At 55.6% G+C, this 18,562-nt stretch overlaps 10 protein-coding genes across 10 annotated transcripts; 6 read left to right on the top strand and 4 right to left on the bottom strand.

The window, feature by feature from the left end:
- Positions 1-25: 25 nt before the first annotated feature.
- Positions 26-818, bottom strand: KRP23_3022 (uncharacterized protein; the record flags this gene model as incomplete). The annotated part of the gene is made up of 3 exons (XM_067887823.1): positions 26-178; positions 255-531; positions 613-818. 3 exons carry the CDS (start codon positions 816-818, stop codon positions 26-28), a joined length of 636 nt encoding a protein of 211 aa, XP_067750380.1.
- A 149-nt stretch (positions 819-967) lies between these two features.
- Positions 968-1,562, top strand: KRP23_3023 (Transmembrane protein 50A; the record flags this gene model as incomplete). Its single annotated transcript, XM_067887824.1, has 3 exons — positions 968-1,137; positions 1,209-1,286; positions 1,364-1,562. 3 exons carry the CDS (start codon positions 968-970, stop codon positions 1,560-1,562), a joined length of 447 nt encoding a protein of 148 aa, XP_067750381.1.
- Positions 1,563-1,602: 40 nt separating this feature from the next.
- KRP23_3024 (Nucleotide-binding oligomerization domain-containing protein 2) lies at positions 1,603-2,676 on the bottom strand (the record flags this gene model as incomplete). The annotated part of the gene is made up of 1 exon (XM_067887825.1): positions 1,603-2,676. One exon carries the CDS (start codon positions 2,674-2,676, stop codon positions 1,603-1,605), a length of 1,074 nt encoding a protein of 357 aa, XP_067750382.1.
- A 2,340-nt stretch (positions 2,677-5,016) lies between these two features.
- Positions 5,017-6,057, bottom strand: KRP23_3025 (uncharacterized protein; the record flags this gene model as incomplete). Its single annotated transcript, XM_067887826.1, has 1 exon — positions 5,017-6,057. One exon carries the CDS (start codon positions 6,055-6,057, stop codon positions 5,017-5,019), a length of 1,041 nt encoding a protein of 346 aa, XP_067750383.1.
- A 293-nt stretch (positions 6,058-6,350) lies between these two features.
- KRP23_3026 (uncharacterized protein) lies at positions 6,351-7,351 on the top strand (the record flags this gene model as incomplete). Its single annotated transcript, XM_067887827.1, has 3 exons — positions 6,351-6,954; positions 7,022-7,133; positions 7,201-7,351. 3 exons carry the CDS (start codon positions 6,351-6,353, stop codon positions 7,349-7,351), a joined length of 867 nt encoding a protein of 288 aa, XP_067750384.1.
- A 246-nt stretch (positions 7,352-7,597) lies between these two features.
- On the top strand, positions 7,598-9,514 carry KRP23_3027 (Hsp70-Hsp90 organizing protein 1; the record flags this gene model as incomplete). Its single annotated transcript, XM_067887828.1, has 3 exons — positions 7,598-7,684; positions 7,747-8,636; positions 8,722-9,514. 3 exons carry the CDS (start codon positions 7,598-7,600, stop codon positions 9,512-9,514), a joined length of 1,770 nt encoding a protein of 589 aa, XP_067750385.1.
- A 556-nt stretch (positions 9,515-10,070) lies between these two features.
- Positions 10,071-11,171, top strand: KRP23_3028 (uncharacterized protein; the record flags this gene model as incomplete). Its single annotated transcript, XM_067887829.1, has 1 exon — positions 10,071-11,171. The coding sequence occupies one exon, from the start codon at positions 10,071-10,073 to the stop codon at positions 11,169-11,171; it is 1,101 nt and encodes a 366-aa protein (XP_067750386.1).
- A 1,543-nt stretch (positions 11,172-12,714) lies between these two features.
- Positions 12,715-15,543, top strand: KRP23_3029 (Protein SERAC1; the record flags this gene model as incomplete). Its single annotated transcript, XM_067887831.1, has 1 exon — positions 12,715-15,543. One exon carries the CDS (start codon positions 12,715-12,717, stop codon positions 15,541-15,543), a length of 2,829 nt encoding a protein of 942 aa, XP_067750387.1.
- Positions 15,544-15,580: 37 nt separating this feature from the next.
- On the bottom strand, positions 15,581-16,670 carry KRP23_3030 (Ankyrin-1; the record flags this gene model as incomplete). The annotated part of the gene is made up of 5 exons (XM_067887832.1): positions 15,581-15,631; positions 15,694-15,897; positions 15,978-16,181; positions 16,243-16,341; positions 16,410-16,670. The coding sequence occupies 5 exons, from the start codon at positions 16,668-16,670 to the stop codon at positions 15,581-15,583; spliced, it is 819 nt and encodes a 272-aa protein (XP_067750388.1).
- Positions 16,671-16,977: 307 nt separating this feature from the next.
- On the top strand, positions 16,978-18,267 carry KRP23_3031 (Tubby-related protein 2; the record flags this gene model as incomplete). The annotated part of the gene is made up of 1 exon (XM_067887833.1): positions 16,978-18,267. The coding sequence occupies one exon, from the start codon at positions 16,978-16,980 to the stop codon at positions 18,265-18,267; it is 1,290 nt and encodes a 429-aa protein (XP_067750389.1).
- Between the last annotated feature and the right edge of the window lie 295 nt (positions 18,268-18,562).

Below are 18,562 nucleotides of genomic sequence, written 5' to 3' on the forward strand. Positions count from 1 at the left end.
TACCACCAGCTCCAGAATCTGCGGCTCAAGTAACGAACTCCTCGTCTCCGTTGTCGTTGACCTTCACCTCCAAAAATGCTTCCCCGCTACCTTTGATAATGTATTTGAGGGCACACAGGGAGCTCTCCAGCGCCTTCCACCCACTCACGTCGTCCATCTGTAGGGCGTGGAAGGGGTCCTGGGAGTACCCTCGGGGCTCTGAGGCGGAGTCAGCATCCCGTTGTTACTGACATTGTCGTCCAGCTCCTCGAAACCTGTTTCCTCGAAATCCGGGACCGACTCAAGTTGGCCACCACCGAGTCCACGATCTGCGGAGTGAACTCCTGCGTGACCCAGTGCAGGTCCCACTTGGCCAGGACGCCCCAGCAGCTTGGCCACAGCCATGCGAACCCGTGGCTCGTAATACTCCATGTGCTGATGGATAACTTGTTTGACGGTCTGCGTGAGGAAGGCATCCGATATCGGAGGATATCAGACACGTAGAGGGGCAGCTCCGCCGGCGGCAGGCAGAAGTCCGTGTTGGCGTCCATCCTGCAGCTTCAATATCGGCTTAGGAGGTCCCGCACGACCACCAAGAACACGGCGATGGGCTCCCAGCGCTCCTTGCCGTACAGTATTAAACTCTGGAGATCCTCTTGGAGCAGTTCACGGCGACTCTCCTCGTCCGCCACGAGCTCCGAGCTGTGCGTGGGCGAGTCTGACGGCGACTTGGACGGGCAGATGAGCTCCAGGATGGCATGGGCAGTGTCCACCGCGCCCTGCGGACCTTCGGGCGGTTCTTGAGCGTGCGTAGCGCTCTCGGCGCGAGACAACTCCATGCTTCTTGACACTTCGGATAATGAGTGACAGAGATAGTTAGAGAGTTTGAATTGAGATAGATGATACAATTGGCATCTGTATACAAAGGGTATTAGACATAGAAGTTCTTGTCAGCTTTTGTAGCATTCTTCAACTTACGAATAGTAGTATGGGCGTGGATCCAGGAAAGGCGGGGAGCTACGCGGCGGGGCTGCTGGTGGGTGTGGGCTGGTGGGTCCTGGCGGACGGCGCGGCGTCTGCAGCGTATCACAACTCGCAGATACCCTTTGACTTTGTCAAGTACCTTCCGGGCATTGTCTCCACACTTGCCTTCTTCCTGTGCGAAATAGTACTTTTGCCTCCAGAATAGTAGTAATCATACTGATTTTGTGATTCATTACTATTTTCAGCGTGAACACGGTGGACTGGGGCATGATCTCGGAGGACGCCAGATTCGCCTACGGCTCCGAAGTGGCCACGAGAGCTCGGTACAATACAGTAACATTGATATCGTGAAAGGCGAGGAATATTGTTGACCAATTGCTATTTTTGTTAATATCTGTAGCTGCTTTGTGGTGTTTTGCATGGCGCTGTCGGTGTCGGCTTTGGTGGGGTCAGTGCTTGTGTTCACGCACACGTACGTGGACAACCAGTACAACGAGTCGGCGTGGCCTGGCGCAGCTATCGTGTTCCAGAACGGCTTCATCCTCATGGGAACTTTCGTCATGAGGGTCGGTACCGTCGCCGCGGCGTCGACTTACTGAGTTGGCGGATGAGTGACGAGGGATGCTGGAAGCTCTGGAGTTAATATTTGAGGCATATCAATTTCTTTATTATTGACAAACAACTACAAACCGTCGCGTTGACCCGAGCATGTATTGCCACGTTACCATGCTTGGCGCTTTTTGCCAACAGGTACTGGGAGTGCTGGCAGTTTGATGGTGACACCAGTCGAGCTGGCGACGAATGCGTTGCCTTGAGCAGTTTGCGTGGTCGAGGAGGTGCGTAAACATTCTCCACTGAGGCCTTTGTTGAAGGATACACTTCATTTGCTTGGCGGTTCATCGTCGTAGGGTACGCGATTGGAGAGATGATCTTGGGGGCGTTGACACTTAACCACTTCTTCGGAGACAGCGGCGCATTTTTCGTTTTCTTCTTGCGACTGCCACCCTTCACAGGGGACGACAGCGGAGTTGCAAATATCCCAATACCCCTCCTACTGATTGGAGAGCGGGTGTCGCGGATACCGAAGCGCTTCCGGGCTATTAGCAGGCGCAGTTCTTGATTGTCTTTCGAAGGCGTGACTTCGCGGCGCTCAGCAGCGGCAGCTTGGATTTCTGCGAGATAGCGATCATTGATGAGGTTGCCTGCCAAATCCACGCTCTCGATCACCGCGTTCACTAGCCAGGCTTCAATCAGCGACGGCATCACGTCACTCATAAGGTGGTTGTTGCGCAGGATAAGTGTTTCGAGTGTGCGATTGTGTGAGCCCAGGCATCTGAACAAGGCCTTGCCGCCAGCACTACCGATTGTGTTTTCCGCCAAGTTTAAATAGCGGAGGGATTTGTTATGGGCGAGTCCATCGTTGGCAATGGCGATGGCAGCGCCATCGCTGAGTAAATTTCCGTGGAGATCCATCTTTTGCAGTACGGTGTTGGTCGCCAGGGCAGCACCCAGTAGCGCGCCGTTGGCATCTGAGAATCGCATGTGGGCTACAACCAGCGTGTGAAGACGGCCGTATCTCGCGAAAAAGTAGTCGGCCATGATACTCGCTAGGATTTCGCCTTCTTGGGGTCTCTCCAGCAGCGTGTTTCGTTCAAGATACAGCTCCTCGAGCAGGAAATTTGACGTACACAGCGCTTTGGAGAGAATCTGCATGGCACTAAGCTGGCGCTTTTGGTGCGGCGATGGAGAAGAGGGTGGTGAAGGCAAGGACAGGATCGCCGGCTGAGTGGCGACGAAGGCGAAGTATCTGTGTCCCTTTCATCGGTCGCACCCACACTCCACTCTGTTGACTCGAGCTGGATGGACTGATTCTTTGCAGCACAAGCGTCGGGCTCTTGGTTCGTTGATATGTTGCTCACTACGGTGCTAATCCCACCGAGTGCTAACACTCGCAGTGTCCTTCTCGTTTGGAGCGCTTGGAGAATCGTTGAAATGCGCTCGCCTTTAAAGTCACCACTTGCACAGATGAGGGTTTTCAAGACTGCGCTGTACTGGATCGCAGACACAACGTGCTGAAGAGAGAAGCTCTCGTCCGTCGAAGGGGAGGTGGGCCGTGGGGCCGCACGTGGGCCTCTTAATACCAACACTGGATGGTCGAACAAAGCTCGTTTCTCGGCCAGATTGTCGATCGAGTACAGCTCTGCCATCGTCTCGACTCCTTTCTGATGGTTGGCCTCACATTTGGTGATTAACGTGGCAATTGGACTGGCCCATGGTGGGGCTATCACCCTGCCTCGTAACATTCGTAGGAACCTGCGCATGAGTTTGCCACGATATACAGCTTGGATGATACGAGCTGCATGATCCAGGTCCACCTCCAGAAAAGTTTGACGTCTCTGCGCAGTGAAAAATTGCTCGACAAGAAGTATCTGGGCTTGGCTGCTAACGCGTCCACCTAGTGCTATACCCGCCGTGTATCGACGCCACAGTCGTTGGATCTTGAGCGCGCTGGTTTGCTCGAGCAGAATCTGGCGCTGTTCGATAGCCTCAGCTTGAAACGCATGGAACAGCGAGGAGTGCGTCTGAGGTTCGGCACCTTTCCAGCGACGATACAGACGCTGCAGCATCAGTGCAAGCCGTTTAGCGCGTGCAAGCTTACGCTGTGCTCGGAAGAGTAGTTCGTCCACTGGTGGGCAGAGGTGGCTTTGGAACTGCAGTATCGTCGAGAAAATCGCTGAATTATTTCAGCTGCATCGTTTCGATGCCTAAGTAGCTGCCGTCGAGCATCTCGAAGACGTCGAAATTCACTCCGAGTGCGCTTGCCGCGGAAGCATCTCTGCCGAGCAAATGCGGACAGAGCGACGTGAATGCCTGGACACCACGAGCTAGTTGAGCTGGCCTACCTGGATACGAAGCGCACTGCAATCTTCACGAAAGAAGCAGGTCTCATATTCGTTGGGGAGCAAGGCTGCTAGCTGAGTGCGAACTTGGCGATTGTACCGATACTTTCGTCTGGTGTTTGCTCATCTATGGGAATCAACAAACCCGTGAGCTCAAAATCCCAATGCAAGTTGCTGGTGCTCAAACGTACGAGCTCGCGCAGAATCTTTTCTCGGGCCTTCAACCTTCCATCGCATGCGAGCGTAGTAGAGATATCGTCGTGCGCCACGCTGAAGACTGCGAGCTGCCAGATCCTGCGCTGCAAACAAAGATGCGTATTTGTCTCGCAGTAGCCGAAGGATTCGTCGCCGACAACCAAGATGATAGGGATTTTCACGATACTGCTGCTCAACTGAGCGCTGCGCCTCCCGACGCCGTACCAAGGCTACCTTGCGACCCCATATCCCACGAAGCACACGCGCAATCTGCACTTGACTGGCATCCTCAATTCAAGTCGGTATCTGTTTGACGGTCACATGGCAAGCATCAGTCTGTTGAAGGCGAATACCCGCGGTGAGAGCGAACAGAGCCACGTACTGCCATTTTGCAGGAAACCACTCGACTAGGCTTGCTCGAGCTTCCGCGTGGAGAGGATCCAGGTCAAATACAGCTTCCATGGAGCGAATGGCCTTCTCCATTTGGTTGCACTGATAGTAGTTCCGCGCAAGCACCACGTACACAGCAATCCGCCTGCGTCGCTGGTCCTCAGTTATACCTCTCCATAAGTTGGTCAACTTCTTCGAGCTGTCACTCTCGGGTGGGAGAGCTTCTAAGAGTTCGAGTGAACGGGATAAGGCATCGGATGCAAGAACACTTTCCCCCAGTGCTCGAAGTACTCTGCGAACGCCGTGTACGTCTCGCTGCGGGCCTTCCAAGATTTCCACTTGACCCCAGGCGGTGGTGCAACCTCTGAGTTCTGCATCGCAAGTTTGTACAGCTCCTGGAACAGGACGTCGACACTGACGTGGACAAGCTTGACTTTTGAGGATGGCCCGAAGTTTGAGAAGTTGACGCTGTCGACACATCTGCCAGCATCTCGTTCAGTCGAGTATGCAAGTACAGCACATTGATATGGCGCGGCCCCTGCAACATTACGGCTCACGTTAGGCTTCGTTACAGATGCACCACGTATGCAGAACGCACCTCTGTGATTGCTTTGTCCAGGAGCAGTTCCTGGGTATACCCGATGCACTTGGTTAATATTGACAGCTTTGCGAAGTCTGCTGTAGGATCGGTTGGAGACGAGGAAAAGAGTTGGTGTCGCTGGAGTAGGACAAAGCGAAGTTTGACGTCTCGAAGCTGCTCAAACTTTGGGAACGTCTGCAGCATTGAGGCGCAAATGGTCAGCGCTCCCGTGTAGCTGCCCAGCAATTCAAGCACTCGGGCACACGCGAACAGCGCAAGTGGGCTACTCGCAACTTCGACGTGATTCAGCGCTTGCTCGTACGCTGCACGACAAGCCCACAGCACCTCCCATTCCCCGCCATCTTCCCACATGTGGTAGTAGCTTTCGGCGAGCCTTCGCCAACAGAGACTAGAAGTGGCTCCAAGGCTAACAGCCTTGTTCAAATGGTCACTAGCCCGCGTATATTCACCCTTGGCGAAAAGCAGCAAGCCGAAGCGCTCCTGCCGCCACTTTCGGTTCGGGTCCTTCGCCAGAATCTCTTCATGGCGTTGGAAAACAACCTGCTGGAAGACCTCTCGCCATTTGGCTCGAACATGAGTCGATATCGCCTTCGGCTGCACATTGCCCGGCGACGACGCGTCAGACGAAGGTGCGGCCGCATTCGGTGCAGGCGATTGTGAGGCAGAAGACTTGCTACCGGTACCAGTTGCTGAAAGCAGCGACTTCGTTGGAGACGGCGATTGCTGTGGAGCAGCTCGAATTGGATTCACCGCTTGTCCTTCCCGAGTGGAATCGTCCGAGTTCCCTCCAAACGTGGGCCGGAATGGTGTCTTGGACTCGCCGTATTCGTCGAATCCATCTTCACTGTCCAGACTGAGCGCAAAGTCGCTAGCTTTTGGCACTCGGCGAGTACGGACGGGTTGCCCTTGGGCGACTTCCCGTTTGATTCGGTTCCGCCGCACGATTCGCGCGCGTCTGACACGACGCCGCCGTTCATCCTCGGGATCCAGCAACTTGTGCAGGAACATGGCAAAAGGCGCAGAGGATCAATCCGCGAACGACATGATACCCCGGATAAGTTTAGCGTCTCTCCTCCGGAGAAGTTGCGGGGCCTCAGTTACGGAAGCATAGAGCCCGCAAGTCTCGGCGAGAAACCGTTCCTTGTCACGGCTGCTCAGACTGCCAACTGCTGCCCCTGCGGCCCTTTGAAGGCTGCCCGCACGCGCGAGGATCTCGATAGTGGGCGGCCGGCTCTTTATCTTCTTCGGGCGTGATCCTTAAGACACCTCGAGATCTCGGTCCACCCCCACGCCAACGCACCATGATGGACAGCACCAAGGGCCCCGACACCACCTCGGACCGGATCGAGGTCCCCGCCAGCGCAGTCACCGTCGGTTCAGTCGCGCCCCCCACCGCAACATCGGCCCCACCGAACCGAAGTCTCAGTTCTCGCCCGCATCGATCCAGGAGAGGATTCGCCTCGGGCAAATCGCGCCTCTCACTGAAGATCAACGCCGATTGCACTACGAACGGAGACGTATCGTCCGTCACGGGGCAATCGACCCCGGCGTCGACGTCCAGCAGCTGCAGTAGCGACGTGGTGCCGTGGTGGGAAGTCGAGTACCAATGTCCACCCCCGGGTCACCTGGGCGCGCACGTGGTGCCCGTCTCGGCCGACGAGCAGGCAGAGCAGCGCTCAGACCTCTCAATTACTATTGAGAACACACCGAGCAGCAGCACGATTAGAAGTGCTGGCAGGAACACATCCGGCGACGAGCTCTCGACCCCTACACAGACCAACTCAACATCCACTCCTCAGAAGTCCAACGCGATTCGACCAGGCCAGGTGATGTACGAAACCCCCGAGCGAGCACGACGAGGGCCCCGCAACAAACTCTCGGCCATCCGTGCCTCCATCCCTTGCTGTACGCTGCTTATCTTGATCTGGTATCAGTTACCAGAAACTAACTGCTGTGCGTGTGGCCTTTGCAGTGCTGGTGGACAGCAGCCCGAGCCAGAAGCGCAAGATGCGGTCACAAGACCCCACCGACTCGGGCGCCGACCTCTTCTCCACCAAGGAGCTCAAGCGGTTCCACGCATCCAGGTATTGATTGGCCCATTTCCATTTGGCAACCACGTTGAAGTTGTCCTAAAGTGTATCCATGTGCCAGCTGCAGCAGCCTGAAGAAGTCTGCGCTGCCCAGTCGAGTGGTGACGCCCTCCACGCTCGTGCAGCCGCTTACGCAGATCGGTATCAGCCAGACGATGCGAGTCAAGCCGCGCCAGGCGACCGACGAGCACACAGAGACCCCTGCACCTTAAATATGCATTTCCCACCAATCACGGGTGTATTGTTGCGACTTCTCTCCATCACAGTACGTTTTGCGATGTAGACGCAGAACTTAATAGCCTGAATTATTTAATGAGTCAATTCAAGAGTTCACATCGGAAATACCTTCATGGAACAATAACCAAGTAATAATTGATATTGACAGAAGTACACATAGTTAAGTTGAATGCAGTACTGAGGATTTTCGACCCCGTTCATTGGCCACCGGGAATTCTGGAATGTCCCCGAATAACAGCGCGATCAAGGGATCGAGTGGAACCCAGTCGGGGAAAAGCATCCAAGCAGCAAGCGCGATCATGACGGAGGTAAATAATGCCCCTGCCGCTCTTTATGCCCAAGCGACACTAACGAGTCTCACAATGCCCAGACAGCAGCAGAGTGGAAGGCCAAGGGCAACGCGGCGCTGAGCGCAGGCAATGCGCAAGAGGCCGTGCACTGCTACACGCAAGCCATCGAGCTGAACCCGAGCGACCACGTCTTCTATTCGAACCGCTCGGCCGCGTACCTGTCGCTGGACGACGCGGCGCACGCGCTGGAGGACGCCGAGCTGTGCATCCAGACCAAGCCTGACTGGGCCAAGGCCTACAGCCGCAAGGGCGCGGCGCTGCACGCGCTCAAGCGCTACGACGAGGCCACGACTGCCTACTCGGACGGCCTCAAGGTGGACGCCACCAACGCCGCGTGCCTCAGCGGCGTCGAGGAGGTGAAGAAGGCGCAGGCCGCGGCCACGCAGAGCTTCAACCCGCTGGCCAACGCCTTCGGACCCGACATGTTCGGCAAGATCGCCACGAACCCGCGCCTGGCGCCGCTGCTGGGCGACCCGCAGTTCGTCCAGGTGCTGCAGGAGATCCAGCGAGACCCTTCGAAAATTAATGAGCACATCAAGGACTCGCGGGTCATGACGGTGCTCGGAGAGCTCATGGGCCTCAACATCAACATGGACGGAGCCGAGGACGAGGAGATGCCGGCTGCGGCTTCTACGCCGGCGCCCAAGGCGGAGCCCACGCCCGTGCCGGAACCCACCCCTATGGACGAGGATCTGACGGACGAGGAGAAGGCTGAGCGTGCCGCGAAGAAGGCCGCCGACGAGGCCAAGCAGCGCGGCAACGCCTTCTACAAGCAGAAGAAGTTCTCGGAGGCTATCGAGTGCTACAACGAGGCTGTCGAGAAGGACGCCACCAACATGTCGTACTACAGCAACTTGGCTGCTGTGAAGCTCGAGATGGGCCAGTTCGACGCGTGTATCGAGGACTGCAAGTACGTCGCGTCAAGTTGCCTTGGCACGAAGGTGAAGGTGCACGCAGGTACTCACAGTTGTTGCATTTTTGTTTTTATTTTACAGGAAGGCAATCGAAGTGGGCCGCGCGAACCGTGCCGACTACGCGCTGATCGCCAAGGCGTACGTGCGTATCGGCAACGCCCACCTGAAGAAGGGCGAGACGGAGGAGAACTTGTCTGCTGCCATTGACTCGTACGAAGGCGCCCAGATGGAGAACCGCACAAAGGACGTGGAGCGCAAGATCAAGACGCTGCAGGTGAAACTGCGCAAGGCCAAGGATCTGGCGTACATTGACCCGGAGAAGGCTCTGGCGGCCAAGAACGAGGGCAACGAGTTCTTCAAGAACGGCGAGTTCCCCCAGGCTGTGGAGCGCTACACAGAGGCCATCAAGCGTGACCCGTCGTGCGCCGTGTACTACGCGAACCGCGCGGCTGCGTACACGAAGCTGACGTCGTTTAACGAGGCCAAGAAGGACTGCGAGAAGGCCATTGAGCTCGACCCCAAGTACGTGAAGGCGTACTCTCGCATGGGTGCGATCCAGTGCTTCATGAAGGAGTTCCACAAGGCTCGCGAGAGCTACGAGAAGGGCCTGGCGCTGGACCCGAACCACCAGGAGTGCATCGACGGTCTGCGGAATGTGATGTACAAGATCCAGAGCGGCGACACGGACGAGGAGCGCGCGCGCCACGGCATGGCGGACCCGGAGATCCAGGCCATCCTGCGCGACCCGGTGATGCAGAACGTGCTGAACGATTTCCAGACGGACCCATCGAGCGCGCAGCGCCACCTGCAGAACCCGGGCATCATGGCCAAGATCGAGAAGCTGATTGCCGCGGGTGTGCTGCAGACCAAGTAAGCGTCCGTCGGCCTGTCGCTGGTTTTGGAATTGATCTGACGAGTGATCGATGGGACTACCAGCAGTAGATGACTTATACGCAGCGTAGTTTTTCAACGGATTGTCATTCAGTTCTTCATTGCGCGTTGCCGGTCGTCCGTACATGTGTACACACCACCAGGTACACCCTGTTGCGACGCTGGCTAGTAGAGCGGAAAAACCGGGAACTAAAGGCCATCGCAAACTGTCCACCAAGCGCGTGAGCCCTGCCACATCTTTCACGTCGATCAATCCAGACGGCTTCAACTCGCGGAGAATCCCATAGCGAGAGCTTTCAGCTACTCTAACGTACGCTTGCTTGGCAATCCGAGTTCGGGTACTTTAGTATAATTGTATTGCAAGCCGTTTTCTGCACTAATAATTATTGCAACTCGAACATTTCCAATAATAAATATATATAATTGCTTCAAACATTTGTATGAGGTTTTGTATGGTCCAGACATCACGTGCAATAACAATAATTTCCGCATCGGCCCCCTTAAAGTTGAACTTGACCATCATTCCCCATTGTTCCCGTATGGCTCACCATGCCGCCAAGCGCAGTGCGTCCATGTGCGAGCAGCAGCCCAAGAAGCCGCGTCTGGAGCCTTTTCTAGCCGCCACGACGCTGCAGGACCTCGTGACGCTCTTACACCTGCAGATGGTGCCGTTCCTGACACCGCGCGACCTCTCGCGCCTGCTGAGCTGCCTCTCGCACTGCCTCACGCCTCCACTACGCGAATGCATCGCCACCGCAGGTCTCCAGAGCTTCTACGCGCAGAATTCCGTCCACTTCGGACGACATTGCGGCTCGGACTGGCACCAGTTGGTGCCGGAGGAGGCGGAGGGAGGGGAGGGGCCATGCGACTTGTGCGACCCGGAGCCGCCCAAAGACCTGCCGCTGCCTCGCCTGCTCGATGCTCGGGTCCACCTACTGGAGGCCGCGTGTCTAGTAGACGAGGGGTTCTCTGCAGCGTGCAACGGAGTGCTGCAGATGCACTTTGGGGAGTTTGCCGCGCCCAGATTCGGGTCCATGCAGCCAGTCGTCTTCTCGCTCTCAGCAGCTCTAGAGAAGCAGGGACAAGACAGGGAACGTTCACTTTTGAAGAGGATAAAGACTAAGGGGCATGAGGTGGATCAGGAAGTGGACACGGACGATGTGGCACAGCTGACGAGACTCATGGACAGTGTGCACATAGGCGTCGGCACCCACTTCTTCAGTGGCAGGAAGCAGAATTGGACGCCAACGAATGCGGTGGAGGCGCATTGGCGTGGCATCGTCGTGGATTCGGAAGCGGGGACGGCAACGTGTCGGTATTGCGAGTATATCGCTGAGCACTCGTCCAAGCATCGGTGTGAACGTTGCACGCAAGTCGTCAGTCGACTTTTGCAGCAGCACTGCAAGGCGCTCTATCAACCGCTAAAGAGGTTCATGCTTCGTCACTTGAAGCACGTCAGCTATATGAAGCCACGTCGAGGCTGGAATTGCTCGAACGACGAATTCCGAGGAGACGGCTTGATGGACCTCATCGCCGGCTTCACGCCTGCCGGAGTACTTTGTGGCGTTTACTTGACGGACCTCCGGATCCCGGCCAGATTGATCACTAGCAGACTGGCTTTGGGGGCGTTCAAGCCGTAGTGTTGTCGTGCAAGAAGTGAAGCACTCGTTTAAGCAGCGTGGTGATCCCGCGTTGAAACGGCGGCTGAAGTGATCAGAAGATGGCGTACTATAAAGTGTGCGAACCTCTGCGCTGCTGTATTTCGCTGCATTTTGCCATAAGATTTCAGTATTGGTATGAATGAACTCGCTATTATAGTAACGTTGTAGGAGTAGCTGAAGAGCTTTCGCTAGGTTGCAAGGTCTCAGACGAGAAAATGTCAAGTGGATGCTGCAAGTGACGCGTCATGACCTTTACAGCGGTTGGCACACGTCGCGGAACTGCGGGTTCAACGGGCCCTCGATCAACTTGTCTGGATTGTCATCACAAACGTGGAAGAACGTACAGTGTATGTCAGTAGTCAAAGCCACGTGGATATTGCTCCAGTGCGTTTCCACCATGATCGCGGCTGCGACGTTGGTCTGCAGAGTGGAAGAACCTCGAACCACAACCCGTCTCCAAGCTGTCCATCAAGCGCGTGAGCTCCGCCACATCCTTCACGTGGATCGGTTCAAGCTGTTGTTCATTCGGATATATTTCTACATGTAGTGCCGCAGTGAGAGAGTACACAACTGGTTGTAGCACGCCATACTGTCTGCGTTCGACGTTCCGATCGAATTGAAGAAGTTGAAAGCAGTCCGGCTGAATGCCTGTGAAGATTCAGCGCGTCTTCGAGTAGCGCCACAATATCCAACAAAAAGGTTTCCCAGTTGTTTTTTTGCTTTCTGTGGTGGCCGCTCTCAGTCAATTAATTCGGTTGTGTTGCTTGATGCAAACTCAAAACCGAGGAAAGTCGCTACGTGGTTGAAGTACACTGGTCTACATGCATCCTCCACTCGGGTGGAACGACGCCGGCGACAATTCCCGCGGGGGCAAGTGGCTCACCCTCATTGCGGGCTTCACACCCGGTGAGGCGTGTGTTTGGTGAACGCCTGCATCCCTGGATCACGAGCCGCCTCGCTCCGGGCGCGTATCCTTTTGACGAGAGTGCAATCGACCTCACCCGCCTACGTATCGCGTACTAAAATCCTGCAGCTTGGTCTCGCTGCAGCGACTTGACACAAATGAGCCCGTCGTGGACTTGTCACCTGGATATCGCCATGACGTGCAAGTTGTAGCCATCTCGACGCGTACAGTTGAACCAAACAGGAAAAGTGGACATAGCTCAGGGCAAAGTGACGTCACGGGTCAATGCATGCTTAGCCCTTTCCGTAGTAACGTTAGGAAACCTTAGGAACGGCTCGCTGCGGATAAAAGTGTAAGAAGACAAATGGAGCTCACGATACATGGCAGCAACGGCGTCCGAAGCCCCCAATCAGCCAGTCGATCCGAGGTGCAGATTCAACACTCCACACATCGTGTCCCATCGACTGCATCGTCAGATTCCCCAGGTGTTTTCTGCCACATCTCATCGCTTATCTCTCCCAATTTGAACAAACTATGCCGCTGAACTTGCAGTATCCGTTACAGTCTCCGCAAAAGACCTCTCCATGCTCATTCCCAAATTTGCGCACTTCTTGGAAAATGCTGCACGTGGCCAAGCGCCCGTTGTTCCTCCTGGCCGGCGCCAGTGTGAGTGCCAGCGCCGGCTTCATGTGCCTCGGAGACGATGGCAAACCGGTGAAAACCGGCACCATTCACCCAACGCCCAGTCCTCAAACTAGTCGCACCTTGAAACGACACTTGACACGAAAGACCCGGTCGCGAACGCTGAAGGCCACGTCGAGGCAAGAACTGGGACTGCAACAGAGTTTGATCCGCGATGTGGCGTGCTGGATCTCGTCCGCTTCGGTCACTTCCACTCGACAGGCGTTCACGGCCCCTTCGGTGCAGTACCCGACGGTCGAGGACGGAAAAGAGGCCCTGGAAGCGGCCATGAAGAACAGTCTAGTGTACCAGAACCTCGTGAAGTGGCTGAAGGGCATCTCGCCCGACGCGAACGGGTGGGACCCCGACCAAGTGCTAGGCAGCTCCAGCTTCTCCATGCTCGTGAACCTGCTGTCGGATGCTGACAACAACTTCTTGCTACAAGGAGATTTAGAAGACGAACTGTACAGCGCCATGGGCGTCTTGTCGACCAATTCTCAATGCGCCCAAGCCATTGCGGAGAGAGCGACGCGATACGGGAAGCAGGCGCTGTTGAATCTGGCAGAAGTTCACGACGACGACCCTCGAGTGGGCGAGGCGCTGCATCGACTGGTGGCTCTGGATACCAAAGACTGTCACTTCGGACCGGCAAACCTCGCGTCGCTGTTGTCTTTGGCGGTGGCTGATGTGCCGGATCAGTACCTGGAGTTCGCGTTGTGGGGGTTGACCAAGGCCGCGATCCCAGAAGCGGTTAGCAGACGCTACAAGTTGCGCAAAGCGATTTTCGGCGATGACAGTACGGCCAAGACACGACGGAAACTCCTTGCGAGCGACAAACTGTGGGATGCAATCGTTAAAATGGGCCAGGAACGCTCCGATCTGGTGCAGATTCAAGCTGCACGGCTTGCCAACGAGCTCAGCAACGACGTAACTGTGGCCCAGACCATGCGACACCAGGCTGGAAGCGCCGAGATGTTAGTGCAGTGGATGAGTTCGTCTCGCAACGAGTTGGCGTGTTCGTCTTTCGAGATTGTTGCCAAACTCGCAGCTGCTGATCACGCGTTCCAACACCAACTCGTTGACGCTGGAGCGCTGGATGCTCTGCGGTCACGAGTGCTGGAGGACTCGGACAGTCGAGTGACAGCGAAACTGCTGGAGGCTATCCGCTGCCTTGCCGAGCCGACCACAGCAGACGTGCAATTTGTACTGAATCAAGATGCACTCTCGTTCGTTAGCGAGTCTGAAGACGGCGAGCCACTGTACGACGACGACATCGAGAACATCAACGTCGTGCTAAGACACGGATACGTCGATGGCTGGATCGAGCTGTTCACAGCGTTCCTCAAGAGCGGCGACGAAGGCATTCGCGAGGAAGCCGCGCTCTGTCTTCAGCAGATCGCTACCCACGGCGCACACAAAGACCAAGTCGTCCAGGAATGGCTAATTGCTGTTCTGGACTCGGTGCTAGACACGGTGCCACCTGAAGTCGCCCAAGGAGCATGCAGCGTCCGAGATGCGAGGTCACGCACGCTCCCTATTCAAGGGATGAAGTCGGATACTTCTTCTTACGAGGCGTCCCACGCAAAGGCCCTCTGCGCTCTAGCTTTCGTGATGGAGCGGAAGGAGTGCCAAGAAGAACTCGTTCGTCGTGGCGGAGTGCCGATCCTCAAGATCTTAACGCAGTCGGAAAACGAGGTCGTGCAGCGAGAAACAGCTCGAGTACTGGCCAACCTGTTTGCTTGTGACGACATGGCCGACGCCCTGAAGGAGTTTGCGATGAAGGACTGCCAGCTGGACGCAGCTCTTGAGAAATGGACGCAGTCGGAGGACGTCAGACTGGAAGCAATGGCGCACCGAGCTCGCTCGAACCGACGGTACCAGAATTCGCTGAGGAAAGGGGCGAGCAAGAGCGACGAGGTCAAGTACCTCGACGGGATTCATCCGCTCCATCTCTCGGGAAGCACCAGCGCACAACAAAGCGACTACGATGTAGACATCGTGTTCGTCCACGGCCTTCTGGGCTGTCCGTTTGGAACGTGGACTTGTGGCGAAGAAGAGGGGACTATTTGGGCTCAGCAGTGGCTCCTTGGCGACATGAAGCAAGAGGGTCTCAACCCGAGAGTGCTGTCGGTCGGGTACGACTCGCAACTTCTCGCGTCTGGGTCTGTCTGGAAGCCGATGTGCTTTGAAGACACAGGGAGTGAGATCTTGACTCAGTTGAACGCGGCTCGGGTCGGGTCTGGAGATCGTCCCGTGGTTTTCGTGACCCACAGTCTTGGCGGCGTGCTGCTGAAGCAGGTTTTGCTGGCTTCGGCCAGTTCCGAGACCGAAGAGCCGCTGATCGACAACGTCAACGGCGTGGTGTTCTTCGGCGTCCCTCATCACGGCAGTCCAGTCGCGCAGAGGATCCAGACGTTCAAGCCACGACAGATCACACAGCATCCTGTCACTGAGCACCTGCATGGCACGCCGCACCTGGAGATGCTCAACGACTGGTGTGCTGAGGTCTTTGAGGAGAAGGGTATCCCGTCTCTGAGTGTGGGTGAGAGCCTCCCTTGCCGTCTCCCCGTGATCGGTGTCGAAGCTCTAGTTGTACCTCCAGCATCGGCAAATCCTGGTTTCGGGGAGTTCGTCCCAATTGCCGACGCCACGCACGTCGACGTGTGCAAACCAGCATCCACCGACGACTTGCGCTACAAATTGGTGCGCAAGTTTATCTCCAAGAACGCGACTTCGAGTGAAGCGCAGCAATCTAGTGCAGCCTAAGGCCTACAGACGTCATTAATATTTAAACACAAGTGATTTAGAAGTTGTATCGGGTGCTAAACGTCGAGATGTCCCGTGCAGTGTCGTCCTAGGCACGAGGAAATCGTCAATGAACGAGTGTCACCACCGAGCAATTTTAACCATACCGACCTCGATATTTTCCATGTCGTCTCGAGCCCCCAGTGACGTGAGATGCCGGTACACGTGCGGATGGAGGTGCTTGGCGGCTTTGTGGGCTGGGCTCTCCTTCGACACGCTATCATCATGAAATTTCATGTCCGGGAACGTCTCCGACAAAAATTCAACGCACTTCTCCGATCCGTGGGCAGATGCGACGTGGAGAATGGAAAAGCCCTGCATTCAGACGACACTGTCAGTAGTTTTCATCAAGTAGGGGCTAGGATACGCAGATTAAGCGCTCTCGGCAACCCCACATTCTTCGCCTTCTTCCAGAAATCAGCTTGCTTCGACGCATGCAGCGTCCTGAGCACTTGGACATTGTCAACCGATGCAGCCAGATGCAGTGGAGTGTAGCCCAACCGTGAATCGGCCTCGTTCATACTCACACCAAGGTTTAGGAGGGCTTCCAACACGTTCACATGGTTGTACGCGGCGGCTACGTGCACCGTTGGCCATCCCTGTAGAGCATTCCACAAGTGAGAAACCATCTCACACTTGGTCCAGGAGAACAATTGGTACCTTGGCGTTCTCGATGTGGGGATTACCCTTGACTTGGCAAAGAATACTCACCACTTTCGCTCGACCGAAAGTAGCGGCCAGAGTCAACATGGTCTCTCCCTGGAGACACATAACATGAGTTTACCAGGTATCGGGTACCAATAGCACGACACAAACAATCTCCTTACCCGAGCATCCTTGCCGTTCACCTGCTGAGGTAGTGAATGCGACAGCATGAGCTGTCTGGGCTCGTGCCATGGCACCCCTTCCGCGGCAAAACTGCATGCTTGGCCAAAAGCTGCCCAGAACCTCGGCTCTGGGAGATTGCGCCCGAAATGCGTGGCAAACGATGCCTCGATGAACTGATCTTTGTCGCTCGGAGCTAGAATCGAGCCCACGAGAATCCGCCGTCTGGCCTCGATCCACTCGTGGTCCGGCGTGGCAGTCATGCTCTCGATCTTCTGGAAATTGGGATAAACTAAGATAATTCTGGCGTTGACGTGGCTGCGTGTTTACCAACACCAACCTCCACTATCATTAGCGCTGAGAGCATTTTTGGAGAGGAAGTAGCTGCTGGCTTTCGTCTCTATCACTCCATCAAGCCGACTATTTTCAGCGGAAGTATGGTCCCATGTCAACTTCGCCTGGTCATTGAGCCCTCATCCAAGAGCTCTTACAGCAAGTTTCGCTCATTTCCAACTTGGACGTCGGAGGCGGTCGCCAACGCTATCACTCAAGCCCGTTCGAGGTTAGACAATGGCTGCCCGAGGTCGCCCCGTGCTGACCCCGCTTCCCCCTCGCGACAAAGGGGTGATGACCAAACCCACTTCGAACTTGGTATCTCGTCGCGACAGCAACGACGATGAAAACCAGGTCGTCCCTTTCTCCGTTGATGGGGACGACGGCGACGAAGGTCACGACGAGTGCAACAATCGCAGCCGGAAGCCAATTTTCGAGACAAGGTTGTCCCGAAATGCAGACGAAGCCAGCGCGAAAGACGCTCGACAACTTGGCAAGCCCGAGAAAGCTTGGGACGAGGCGAGTCGAGGCTCTGCCTACTCCTCAGATGAAGGCTCCGATTCCGACGATAGCGACCGGGATGACACGTACAAGTCGAGAAGAGTGAGTGAACAGCCTGAGTCTCCTTCTCGCCGCAAACATCTCTCTCAGCAATCTGACGACGAAGACTCGCACGATGAATCGGATAACGAGTCCGTCAAGACGGCTACCCTTCCCGTTGCTCCACCGACGCCGGCAACAACAGCAACGAGCTTTGATCTGTCTCGGCTATCAAAGCTGGCAGTGTTCCCCGGAACGGAGACGAACCTCGTTCAAGGATACATCTTGCGCGTGAAGACCATGCTGAGCTCTCAATACCACTATTTTATCAATGACCAGCTTCTCCTCATGGCGGAGAAGCAGGTGAAGACCCGCACGTCCAACTACCATCTCTTCGACATGACGCGGTCCGTCGCACTGTCCTCCAAACCGTCAAAGAAAAGCGGCAACTACATTGGCAAACTGCGTTCAAACTTTTCAAAGAAGAAAAACGTTCTGGTCGGGAATTTCAGTCGCAAGACAGAACTCGGAGCCATGGTGTTCGGCAGCACCTTCAACTCTTCCGAGCCGCGGCGTCTGACGGTCATCCTGCCACCTCTCTCAAGACGGCAGGACATCGAAGGTTTGACAGTCGGTGACAGCTTATCCACCTTCTCGATGCTCATCGATCTTCACCGCAGTTTGACAGACACTGACATGGCGGTGGCACATGCGGCACTGCCTCCCGAGTCTCTCCAAGTCTTCGAGAACAAGGAGCCGGTATTCGAGAACGGGTTCTACCGTCTCAATTTCAATGGCCGCGTCTCCGTTCCATCGGTGAAAAACTTTCAGCTTGTACGCGCGGTAGACGACGGAGTACCAAACCCGGAGCGACCAATTTACCTTCAGTTCGGCAAAGTAGATGACAAGAAGTTCCACTTGGACTTTCGCGCCCCAATCACACCGATTCAAGCGTTTGCCACGGCGCTGGCACAGTTCAATCTCTAAACCCCTTGCGAGGAATTGTTGCATGCTGAACAGTCCAGAAAAATGCTAGCTAGCCAACATGAAATGACTTTCATTGCGACGAAAATCCGTTCAAACTGTGCTTGTAGTCCTCCTCAGCAACCGCTTAGAACTGGAGTATCCAATTAGGTCAACTTCTCAGGCAACACACGGCATTGTTATTAGTTACAAGCCAAAGATAACGTGAGCGTGTGGACTTGATCAGCAGCGATCGGCAGTTTTACCAAGGCATTTTCGCTCAGGGGGCCAGTGATATGAATTTCAACGGAGATGACAG

This window comes from Phytophthora ramorum (genome assembly GCF_020800215.1).
Source record: "Phytophthora ramorum isolate Pr-102 chromosome Unknown Phyram_PR-102_s0002, whole genome shotgun sequence".
NCBI classification, from domain to species: Eukaryota; Oomycota; class Peronosporomycetes; order Peronosporales; family Peronosporaceae; genus Phytophthora; species Phytophthora ramorum.